This window comes from Lethenteron reissneri, chromosome 25 (genome assembly GCF_015708825.2).
Source record: "Lethenteron reissneri isolate LAM-NWPU_2019-01 chromosome 25, ASM1570882v1, whole genome shotgun sequence".
NCBI lineage: Eukaryota > Metazoa > Chordata > Hyperoartia > Petromyzontiformes > Petromyzontidae > Lethenteron > Lethenteron reissneri.
The window spans coordinates 9453602-9465890 of NC_083803.1; the positions used below are offsets into that span (position 1 = coordinate 9453602).

General features: G+C 46.5%; 1 protein-coding gene across 1 annotated transcript; it reads right to left on the reverse strand.

The window, feature by feature from the left end:
• Positions 1–1750: 1750 nt before the first annotated feature.
• Positions 1751–11594, reverse strand: LOC133347170 (protein FAM98A-like). The gene is given in 10 exon segments (XM_061559211.1): positions 1751–2804; positions 2921–3163; positions 4257–4428; positions 4632–4748; positions 5049–5054; positions 5056–5130; positions 5663–5844; positions 6511–6645; positions 7170–7318; positions 11518–11594. Coding segments are annotated over 10 exon segments (1710 nt in total). The 5' UTR covers positions 11556–11594; the 3' UTR covers positions 1751–2211.
• Between the last annotated feature and the right edge of the window lie 695 nt (positions 11595–12289).

Sequence of the window (12289 nt, forward strand, 5' to 3'; positions counted from 1 at the left end):
GGCTGTCGGGTGATGGCGGGTTTAACGACACGTTTATATTTACGCGATCTAACCCCCCAAAAAACCTCTGTATTGTGGATGGGGCAAGATGGTTCTCTTCTTTGTATGGAATCTCAACCGGTATTTTTTTCTGTTGCGGCAAAGTCCCAGCAAGGTGGCTCGCGGTATTTTCGAATGGATCATCACACCTCCGATTACGAACTGCAATAAGCACGGTTGGCTACGTACGGTGCGAAAGAAGTTCAACGTACACGTCGAGACAGACGTCAACGAGATAAGTCAATGAAGTGAAACAACACACGAGACATTCTATAATGGATACGAACACACGCGCACTATTTTATTACATTCTTGCGTCTGATGGCATATGTTCAGGAGCTAAATATCAATATCAAGGTCTGATAGCCACGACAAGAGGGCTTGACGAGACAATTCGTGAAGTTTTGCTATTCCTCCTCTGTTGAAGGGGCACAGACTAGTGGTTTTACTATATGGTCCATATTTTGGTTGCACAGCCACAATCACACGTATGTGGCTTGTCAGCGGCCTGATGATGTTCAGAAACGTTTGATGGTTACGCCAGTGTCTTCCTGGAGGACTTTCAAAGCCAAGGAGGTGCGATGTTTGGGTCTTGAATGAGGGGTTTATTCTGGATGTCCGCAATGTTCCGTTCTGTTCTGTTCGCCAGCGTTCTTCCGAATCTGGGCGAGATTCCAGGATGGTGACAGCGCACTCCCAGAAGGGGGATAGGGACTTGCGTCGGGAGCGAGGTACATCGAGGACTTGGTTGATCATGGTGTGTAGGTCGTTGCCGTTTGGCAAGAAAACATGTAAACTCACTTGCAGTTTGCATATTTGGTGGGAGAACGTTCGCCACCACACATGCTCTGACACACGCAAAACACAACCTCGCTTAATTGGCTGAGCCGGGTGAGTTATTAAGCTCGAGCCTGACGCCTCTGCCGTTCTAATTAGGTCGCGACGAGGACTGGGGAAAACGCGGAGATCTGATCACACTGCATGCTTTTCTTGAGACGATTTTTCATAGGCTCTGGATGAATATTTATCAAAATATTCAGCCACCCTGGTGTCACTCACGTTTTCAATCCTCCCAATTTACTGACACATGTGAATTCTGAAGTCTCTTGTACTTGGGTCAGTTAAACAAATTTAACCAAGTGTTAGGATGATTTTGGTAATTGAAAACCTATGGGCAGTTGCACTTATCTAATCAACAGCAACGATGCCATGATTGTTGTTGTTTACTGAAATGTTGTTCTATAATGAGGGCATGTGACCTGTGACCGTTTGAGTGATTTGATAATTTGATTCTAATTGCCCATTTTATATCAGACCTGGGGTCAATTATAATTCCAAAAGCAATGTTAAGTGAAATGGCATTTATAATTACATTGCTATTCATTATGAACTGCACAATTACACCTGACCCCAGGTGTTCTCAATGCCCCTGCTTTTACATATTGTAGCTATATTGTTTGCATTTATTACTTTTAATTCAGATATTCACACATCTTTTTATTCTGAAATGAATGTGCAATTCCACCAGTTCTTAATTACATATTGTTGTTCAGATGTTTTACCTATGATTTAGCAAATTTATTATTTAACACAGGACACACTTGCAAATGAGATCATGTTTTAAAAGAATATTTTCCATCCCTTGATGAAATCACTCCAAAACTACACTTTGTGTACTTTTTCATACAAACTGCAACATTTACGAAATAAAGTGCTTACCATGATATTTATTTGAAGTGCATGTCTTTCAATGTCTCTCACGCATAACACATTTAGCCAAGTGATAAAATATTACACTGCAGATTTGAATTTGGATGAGCAATGCCGTCTCAAAACAATGAAATTAAACCGTCTTTACTGCACATTTTACAGTGGTAACATAAAATCCAACAATGCAATTCCCATTCCATTTCACAGTCTGTTGTGCAGACGGTAATTAGAAACAGCATTAAGGTCAAATAAACATTATTCAACTTTAAATTAAAATGTATAGACCAAAGTAAATGGGAAAATAAGCTCACAGGGAGTAAAATTGTATTTGCTCAATGAATCTCCCGATATGACTTTCAGATATTGGCACATTTGAGCATGAATGTATTATCACTGTGCATTGTGTGGCAAAACCTATGCAGCAGGCTCAGAGCCCTGCAGGAAAGCAGCAAAACGTGCTTGTTAGCTATAATATTGTCTCTGGGTAAAGCCTGTCTGGTTGAATTGTTGACCTCCTTGTTGGAAGAACTGTTCGAATTGGCCACCACCAGTGCTGTTGTTTGTCGCTCCACGTCCCCAACCTCCACCTCTGCCTCCACGCCCTCCACGCCCTCCACGAGCTGCGGCGTCGACGTGCGGAGCTCCTCCACCAGCAGGCACGTACCCACCTCCACCCTGCGAACCATAGCCTGCTCCACCTCTTCCTCCACCCTGGGTACCATAGGCTGCTGCTCCCCCTCTGCCCTGGCCTGTGTATCCACTTCCTCCTCCACTGCCCCCCTGGCTTGTGTAGCCTGCTGTTCCATCCCCACCCTGGTTTGCGTAGCCTCCACCACCTCCTCTGCTATGGCCTGTATAGCCACTTCCTCCGCCCTGGTTTGCGTATCCGCCACCTCCTCCTCCGCCCTGGCCTGCATATCCACCTGCTCCTCCACCCTGGCCCGTGAGGCCTCCACCTCCCCCACCCTGGCCCATGTAGCCACCACCCCTGCTGGCCCCTCGATAGCCACCACCTCTGCCCCGGTGAAAACCTCCTCCTCCAGGCTGATCACCATCTGGGGAGCACGGAAAGTTGCAGCATTCACCAGACAATTAATGCACTGAAATAATATAAAGAATACGTAATTGAAATTAATATGGTGCCTCAAAACTGATAATGAAGAAGACGTACTGTGGTGCGCACCATCAGACCAGCCTCCTCCCCCCCTCCCGCCTCGGCCACCGCCACGCTCATATCCTCCTCCACCTCGCTCATACCCTCCACCACCCCTCCCGCCATGATCATAGCCGCCACGCCCTCCTCCCCTGCCACCCTGGGGCTGTCCATCTGGTCTCTTTTGCCACGATGGCATCTCGGGAGGGGGAGGTTCGCTCTCTTGTGGCCTCCCGCCACGGTCTGGCACACGCCCCATGAGTACCTACAAGATGCCAAAGACACACACACATGCAGTCAAACCACAAACCTGTGAACCACAGGGGTTAATAGTGAATTAAGCAAATCATCAAGAAATTACACTTATACAGGGTTTCATGTTTCACTATATATTTTCAGGGCGACTGGTAGATTGGAGTAGGCATGTGACCAGTATCCGCAGCTGTAGTGAGCGGTATGCTTGATGTGGTGTGCCAGCTGTATTTAAGCTCTGCACTCTCAATCCATGTTGATGTCATCAGGACTGCCAAAATATTTTTGGAGAACTGTGGCAAAATAAGGAATTGTAATACAATTACAATTCCTTATAAGGGAAACAAATACCAATGATAACAATTGAATGATTACCAATCTATATAATTACAATACCCTCCCCCTCTTTGCCTCGAATCACTACACCAGATTGAATTAAATGATGACATCACCCTGATGCTGCTCTATTTAAGACTGGAAGCAACAGGAGAGCTTCACCATTCTTGCCCGATGAAGCTGATTGTAATTATCAGCGAAACGTCGTACTCAAATTTTAAAATGCTGTTGATTCTCTCTTCAGCACACCGGTGGGCTAAAGAAGCGAATTATTTTGTCCTTTGAAAAAACGTGACGCAATTGTTTACTGTTTGGCCGTGTCGGTTGGTGGAGGGTTACGACACATTTATAAATAACGCGATCTGACCCAAAAACCTATATTATGAATAATATTGGTCGCGAAAGCCTACGTGTTAAAAAGAAGTCCCCTTGACCTTTTCGGATCTGAGGCTTGGAGCACACTGCACAACCTGCCACACCCCTCCCCTCTCTTTGGCCATGTATACCATACTACTGTGAATCGTAAAAATCATAGGCATAGTGTAATATGTACTTATCGGTAATTTCATTTTGTTTAAATTAAGTACAACTTATTATATATTGATCAAAACATTAAATTAACTCATAGCACAACAAAAATTAAATGTATCGCTTTATATTTACACAATGCTACTGGCAACTCAATTGTGTCATCCCACTAAGTTCTCACACTCACCACAGCCGGGTGATGACCTGATCTTAGCATTACAAGCAACTTGAAACTAAGGTACCTTGTTGATGGCACAGGAGGTGTGCTCGCGCTGTTCCCCACTGCTCGTTTTGTAGAGACGGGAGAGGTCCTCGCGTGCAGCTAGTAGGTGAGCGATGTTGATTCCGGACTGTGTTAATAGTGCATGCCGCTTTGGAAGGTACACTTTCCCCATCACCTCCAGTCTGGCCTGTCAAACGACAAAGAAATTCAACTGCTAATAACTGGTGTGTTTTTAATATCTTTGTTTAAAAAATTATATAAATAAAATGTCACGATTAACAATGTCCAAGGTATTATTATTTTGTAAATGTAGGAAATACTTAAATTTTGTACACAAAATGGCCATTAAACATTGCAACAAGAGACGCTGGCAGTAAACCGAAACCTCACCTTGGCTTTGTCAGACCACCCGAATGACTGTATCGTCACATCAAGTCGCTTCAGCAACATCTTGCGGCGGATCTCGTATTCATTCACAAGTGCCTGGTTTATGATTTCTAGTTTTTCCTGGAAAAAAAATTTGTAACAATCAGAATCTTTATTTATCCTGGAGAAATACAATGAGCTATGAAGTTCTTGTTTCACAGATCTCCAGTAGGGGCGGGTCAGAAAGTTACAACAACAACAACAATACAAAAAATGGTAGGAGTTTTAAGTAGATGCAAAGGTAAGAACAATATTTAAAAATATATTTTACAAAAGGTCACATGCAAGCATAAATCAATACAATAAAACATTCTCTCCTTACAGAAGTTATCAAACAACATATAAGGACAACAATGCAGAATTTTACTAAATATCACTCACCCAGTGTAGCAGGTCCAAGGGTTTTCTTAAGCAATGGCTTTCCTATGTGAGCTGGAGATACTTTTGCCATGGCTTCCTTAAGCTGTGAACACAATAAATCCAATTATAAAACAGTGAAAACATTGTTTTGTATCAACAGCATAATGCACGGGCATAATATGACTTTGAACCCCCCCCCCACCTCCTACGCATTTCACAAGTAGTACTAATCACATACCTGCATTTCCCATAAATATGCTAAATTCTTCTTGATATGCAAATTATTTTGTCAAGGCGCCGTTCCCCCCTTCCAACCCAGCTTAAATAGACGCTCCAAGCATGGTGGTGTTTCATTCAGACGCTGTCTCCCCGACAGACCTGGTCTTCACCTGAGGACGGCTGCTTGCGTTGTGGCCGAAACGTCGTGAGAATTGTATTTTATTTTTATTATTTTATTATTTCCCTTCTACGTGACTTTACCGAAAGAACCTAAGAAGATCAATTCGATGTTTACAGCACAAGCCACTTATCCCATTTCACAGATTAATCTCCTTGTTTTGTTCATTTACTAAGATATTATTGTTCAATAAACAACATTAAATCAATGCATCTCCCAACAATCAAAATTCAAAAACCTTTTTCTCAATGCCGCTGAAGAACTGGAAGACTGAGATGTTGGGTGGAGGCTTAGACATTCCAAGGATGATGCAAATAATCTTGAGTTCCTGGAAGACCTCCGAGCCTTGTGCCATGGCCTGTGTTTGTGGGCTTCGGGCGGTTGTCATGCGCACTGCCTGCAGCTCCGATGTCAAGTACGCTATCCCACACACAATAACAAGCAGTTTGATTAAAACATTTCACCCCTGACCACATGTAAAATAAAATCACATTTATTTTGAAGAAAATAAAAGGCATGCATTCTTGCATCTAAATATTTAAACGTTTGAACTTTGTAGCAAACTTTGTAGGAAAGTTCAAAAAGTGCACAAGTTAATTTCCCTTGATAAAAAAAGCTTGGGCAAAGGTGCAGCCCTGCAATTACTTCATGCCACTGCTACCGGAAGGGCCTCTACTGGGCGGTATATTGGTCCTCTTCTTCCACGTCGGCCAGACATCTTAGAAGAGGTGAAAGTAGCCACACTATGCCTCACCATACATGACCTGCCCATTCGACTGCGGTGTACCAATTATACTTCTGAGGTGGAGAACGGTGGGGGAATTTAACAAACTTGACCATATTTTTAATTGATGAACATTGAAACAAAAAAAACAAATGCGGGAAACTGATTTTTCTTCTTATGCAAATCTTCACACTAGTTGAAAACCTATCATTGATTTTCAGAACAGCATATGAAAGACCATGCAGATTTGTAATGAAACAACAAATGCTGACACCCTGAAAGTCTTTCCAGTCATGGCTGTGATCAGTATAGGCTTTCTCCGAGAGTCTGTAAACTGTGAGTGTTGCATTTGTGTCACATACACAGCAGGAGCAGGCAGTTGTGCTTGTTGAGCAGACGCTTTGTTACTTCACCGCTGGTAAGGGAGGAATGCACACAACCCAGCTCATTCAGGAAGCCGCTCATCTCCAACTGGAACGTTTCTGCCTCCGCTGGGGCTACAGGTGGACACAAAACAAAAATACAGTACTGTACATGCTCTCTAAGGATGCTCGACATAACGCATTCAGAGTGTTAAATTGCTTGACATGTTTTTCCTTAAAAGACAATTGTCAATGAGCATGAATTTCTGAAATCATCAAGCAAAATCAGTCTGACTTTTGCACGGAAAACTTGACACACACACAATTTATGATGGAATTGAAACATTAAATAATGACATTAGAAATAATACTTGACTCCTTAAAAGCATTAAAGGCAAATATATACAGTTCTGTGAAAGCTGTAAAATAATCACACAATGAAATGCTACGATACACTTTTACCCACCTCTGTTTGCATAATGAGAAAAAAGACAACTGTAGTAAAACACGGTGAACATACATTAAATGTAAAAAGGTATACAATTCTATTGCAAGCATGAACAAGAAAAATAGTAATATGATTACTACCCACGATAGTTTTTATAATCGTTGTTACGTAACAAAAAAGCACAATGTTTAACGTTGGTGTTGGCACTTACTGTTGGTGGCATTGACGTTTTCTACCAAGTTGCAGAAGGCCTTGAGTTCGGTGGTGAGCCAGGCGCACACTTTGGTGAACTCAGGGCTCGTGGCCCCTTGCTCCACTGCCACATCCAGCGCCCCATCGTCCAGCAAGGGGCCCTTGTAGCTGTGTGACATAAATACATTCAGCATCACTTTAAGGGTTGCTATGACATTGCATCTCCTAGATTGCCTGATAACATCCATTGCTCTCTTTAAGGGGTGCCACGGTGGCGTGATGTTATCTTCCTCACCTGGTATGCAGGAGGTCGGGGGTTCGATTCCGACTCTGACCCTTGTATATTTCGAGTTTGCACGTTCTCCCCGTGGTGGTGTGGATTTTTTCTTCGGGTTCTCCGATTTTGCCCTCCACATTTTAAAACATGCATTTAGATTATTTGGCTGTTATAAATTTCCACATGATAAGATACTTCGGTCGAGCTATTATTTGTGGCCAGGTCACTTTTGAAAACAAAGCTAATGGCTCAGTGGGCTTTACCTGGTAAAATAAAAATAGTATGTTTTAGTGATTTGCTTTCTTTTACTATACATTGCACTCCTATTGTGTTTTTGTACTTTTTGTTGTTGTAACTTTCTGACCTGTTCCGACTGGACATCTGTGAAAAAAGAGCTTTATAGCTCATCAGATTCCTCCAGTACAAATAAAGATTCTGATTCTCTACGAAGCCTTGGATAGCAATGTCCTATGAAATGTGGAGGCTCAAACAAGAACATTGTAAAACCTGCAGCCCTTTAAAATAAAGTGTGTGCGCAATGTCATCAAAGTCAACTGCCACGAACACATTACTAACAAAGAAGTCACAGCTCATGCCTTAAAGACCAAATACTATATCATTAACACTGTACAGAAATGGCAAAGGAAATGATTAGAACACACCCTATGCATGGGAGTCTGCACACCCAACACAGGCTTGGCAAAAGCTGCAGAGGAGGTCCCTTAACAAGCTGGGCCAAGACTGCTCTTGAAGGCATTGGCATCAATTTCAACTTAGCCATCTTGTTGGCAACACACAATTGTGACGAGCATAGTTGTAGCTGTAAAGACGACACTCCTTGTTGAAAAAAATTCGTGAACCTTTAAATATACCACATGGAACCATGGTCACAGGGCTCAGCTCACAATCGTGATACTTTTGTAGCAGAGTCGGTGGAGGCCGCTGCACGACGCATAAGCCGGCCTGTGCGAGGCACAATGCGCGCCGCTCACAACAGCCCCATGCAGTGCCAGCCTCTGGCGGTTAGGGGGCGAAAGCGCCAGGGACGGCTCAGGGGTTCGTCTGGGGCCATGGCACTCCAGGTGAACCCGGAGGCCTGGTGACCGGGGGTACCAGCCAAGGGGCCCCAAGGAGGGGGCTGGGGGGGAACACGATACCAGGACCAGGTCCCTCTCGAAGGCTCGAGAAGGGAGGCGTGGCCTGGGGCGGAGGAAGCCCTGGGAAATATAAGCCGGACCCCTCAACGGGTCCGGGGGCTGCTGCTGTGACAAGACTGAAGACCGAAGCCGTCATCCGGAGAAAACCTGCCTGGCGAGCCAGGGTCCGGTCCGATCTAGCCACCCCGTGTGAGCTCAGGTTAGCTAGCCCGTGTGAGCTAGGGATAGCCACAGTGTGGGAGCTCAAGTTAGCTAGCCCGTGTGAGCTAGGGATAGCCACAGTGTGGGAGCTCAAGTTAGCTAGCCCGTGTGAGCTAGGGATAGCCACAGTGTGGGAGCTCAAGTTAGCTAGCCCGTGTGAGCTAGGGTTAGCTAGCCCGGAGGAGATACCTCCCTAGGGTAGCTGCTGAAGGGGGCAGCTGTACCCCTTCGTGTTTATCGTAATAAACGTGTTGCCTCCAAGAAGTCTCTGCCTCCCTCGTGTGAACCACGACACTTCTATTTCAAAAACTGGTTGGGATGCCATAGCCCACCACCCTCCAGAGTATATGAGGACCACTTTGTGGGGAGTCATCATTGGGTATTTTTGGCCTCATCCATGGGAATGTGCCATTTCGAGTGCTGATACCACACTGCTAAAAAAATGGACCCGGAGATGTTCTATAAAGAGGAACCCCCCTCATTGTCATCTCACGGGGCTTAAAGTAGCATTAAAATAAAATAAAATTCCAAGTTTGGGCTTAGGTCAGTTCCTTCAACGCATGCTTGCTCTTCAGTTTGTAATGTATGGTTTACAAGTTGTTAAACTATGCCTATTATAATACAAGCGTGTATGAACAGATGTGCAATCACGACCTTATGAACAAGCACATCTTACAATATAATTAATATTCTATTAAATATGAAGGGATTGTGTTGGCAGCAGTGAACAAGCACAACTTAAAACAAGTCACCACCTTCACAATTAATAGCGCCCTGTAACAGAAAGCTTACGCAGTAGAGTAAGTAGGCTAACGTCCTAGGCAATAGCTCTCTTCTTCAGAGCAGAAAGAGAACAAAAGGATTGTTGCTCTTGTAGATTCTCGTATAGAGTAGATGGACTGTATAAAAGGCAGCAGAAGCAACGTTTACGGCTCTTATGAAAGAAATAAAGCAGGCAAAGAGGAAGACCCACTTGAATATTTTGTTATTTAAAAACTGTTTATACAAAACTGGTTTCTAGGCGTCAAAGTGCCAAATCTGATCTTCTACCAGATGTCAATCATATAATCAAGATGGGCTATCGCACAAAAGGCTATCAACAGGGGTTGGCAGCCAAATTAACAAGAAAAAGCACTCAATACTTCCAGAGTCGCAATGCATGCGAATACGAGACGGTGATCGTAAATAAATAACGGTCACGTAGCAGTCCTTCGGCTGTTCTATGATTAACATTTATCGCATATATACTTCTGTTACAAGTGAATGCCAATGAGGAACGAGGTTGCTTTTTAAAATCCTTTATATTAAGTTCACTTGCTTGCGCGCTTACGACCGTGCAAATCTTTCGGTCGTTTTTTAACCCACTTCCCGTGATCCAATCGAGCTGACATTTTGCACACAGACTCGTTGTGCGTGACAATGTATTTTCGTGAAAAAATTTTCCTAAATTTTACACTTTTTAGGATTTTTTTATATATTAAATTACCAATTGCTTAATGGTGGCAGGCAATCATCTGACCCATAGGTGGCAGCCATCTCAAGCCAGAGGACGAGAGGACTCTAGCCGCCACGCATATAGAGGATTTATAGTGAAAAACTTTGTTTTTACGGGTTAATTTTTTATGTCATCGCACTTGACGCAGAACAAAGTACAAACCCCTTGGTGCAGTGTTCACAGCTGCGACTGCGCCCTGTGTATCAACAGCAAGCGCTTTAAGACACAACCCAGGAATCAGCACTCATCTTATAGCGACAACTCAGTTGCTTGCATGCCGGACTCTACGATCCGAGCTGGAATCTTTGTCCATGCAAAAAACATACCGAAGTCACGGTCCAACCCCCCGTCATTGTCAGTCTCCGAGTGAGCTCACCGTAACAAATATCCCAGTACCCCATATACGTATTAGTGTAATACGGACAAAACAGCGGATGTCACTACTGATGGAGCGCCTGCGATGATACAAACACAACCCAAACAGATTGAACGAAGCGGCAGCCGGTGACCATCTGGGTTTGTGTCTCTCTGCCAAGGCGGCTAACGTCAGTGGCACGTTGGATCTAAACATGTTCGGGCCCCCCTCCCACCTTCACCACCAAGCCGCACCGACCAGAGTGGTGAAGTATGACCCAACTACTCCCAGCAGCCGATTGACAAGAGGGCTTAAAGTTACTACTCGGTCGTCATTCATTATGTTTCGCAACGGAGCCGTGGTTGCGTGCAGCCTAAGCCGCAACCGGTGTTGCTTGCGTCTTGCTTTCACACGGCAGCCCGTCGACGTGATTATAAAACTACGAGTCGTAACTTTAAAATCTCCCAACCTCCCTCCACCCCTTCATTTACGAATCTTGCAAGTGGAATCTACAAGAACCTTCATTAAAAAAAACGTCGCTCACGTATCCCTTAGCAATTATCATGCACCCAAGCACCCGCATATCCTTGTCAAGCAAACAAATAAACAAAAGCAAGCCCCCCAACACCCGAACTGCATTTAATTGACGAACATTCACGACATTCGTTTCACGCCTAACACCACTCAGCTGTCAAAACGACAAGGCCGCACTGTACGTACAGTGCGGCTCCGCTCGCGCAGGCCGCTGTCAGGGGAAGGTTTATGAACAATGGAGTGGTTCGGGGATTGCCAGGCGATGAGGGCGAGGAGGAGGTGGTGGAGGGATGGGTGGGGGAGAGTGTTGACCCCAGAAGCGCGCCGGGGTTCGGGTGCGAGTCTCACCCCAGGTCGTCCAGAGACTCGGCGATGTCACCCTCCATCGCGGCTCCGAGGCGCGGCACTGCGCATGCGCGGGCGGCTCCTCATTCACGTCTGGGTGTGCCACGTGGGGGGGGGGGGGGGGGTGCCACGTGGGGGGGGTGTGTGCCACGTGGGGGGGGGGGGGGGTGCCACGGGGGGGGGGGTGTGTGCCACGTGGGGGGGGGCAGGTAGGGGGGTGCCACGTGGGGGGAGGGGGCAGGTAGGGGGGGGCATGTAGGGGGGTGCCACGTGGGGGGGGGCAGGTAGGGGGGGCATGTAGGGGGGTGCCACGTGGGGGGGGGCAGATAGGGGGGGGCAGCTGGGGGGTGCCACCTGGGGGGGGCAGGTAGGGGGGTGCCACCTGGGGGGAGGGGGCAGGTAGGGGGGGGCAGGTAGGGGGGTGCCACGTGGGGGGGGGGGGGCAGGTAGGGGGGTGCCACCTGGGGGGGGGCAGGTAGGGGGGTGCCACGTGAGGGGGGGGCAGGTAGGGGGGGTGCCACGTGAGGGGGGGGGGGCAGGTAGGGGGGTGCCACGTGGGGGGGGGGGCAGGTAGGGGGGTGCCACCTGGGGGGGGGCAGGTAGGGGGGTGCCACGTGAGGGGGGGGCAGGTAGGGGGGGTGCCACGTGGGGGTGCCACATGGGGGGGGGGATGCCACGTGAGGGAAGGGGGCAGGTGGGGGGGGTGCCACGTGAGGGGGGGGGCAGGTAGGGGAGGGTGCCACGTGGGGGGACGGGGTTGTGACAGCCCCCAACC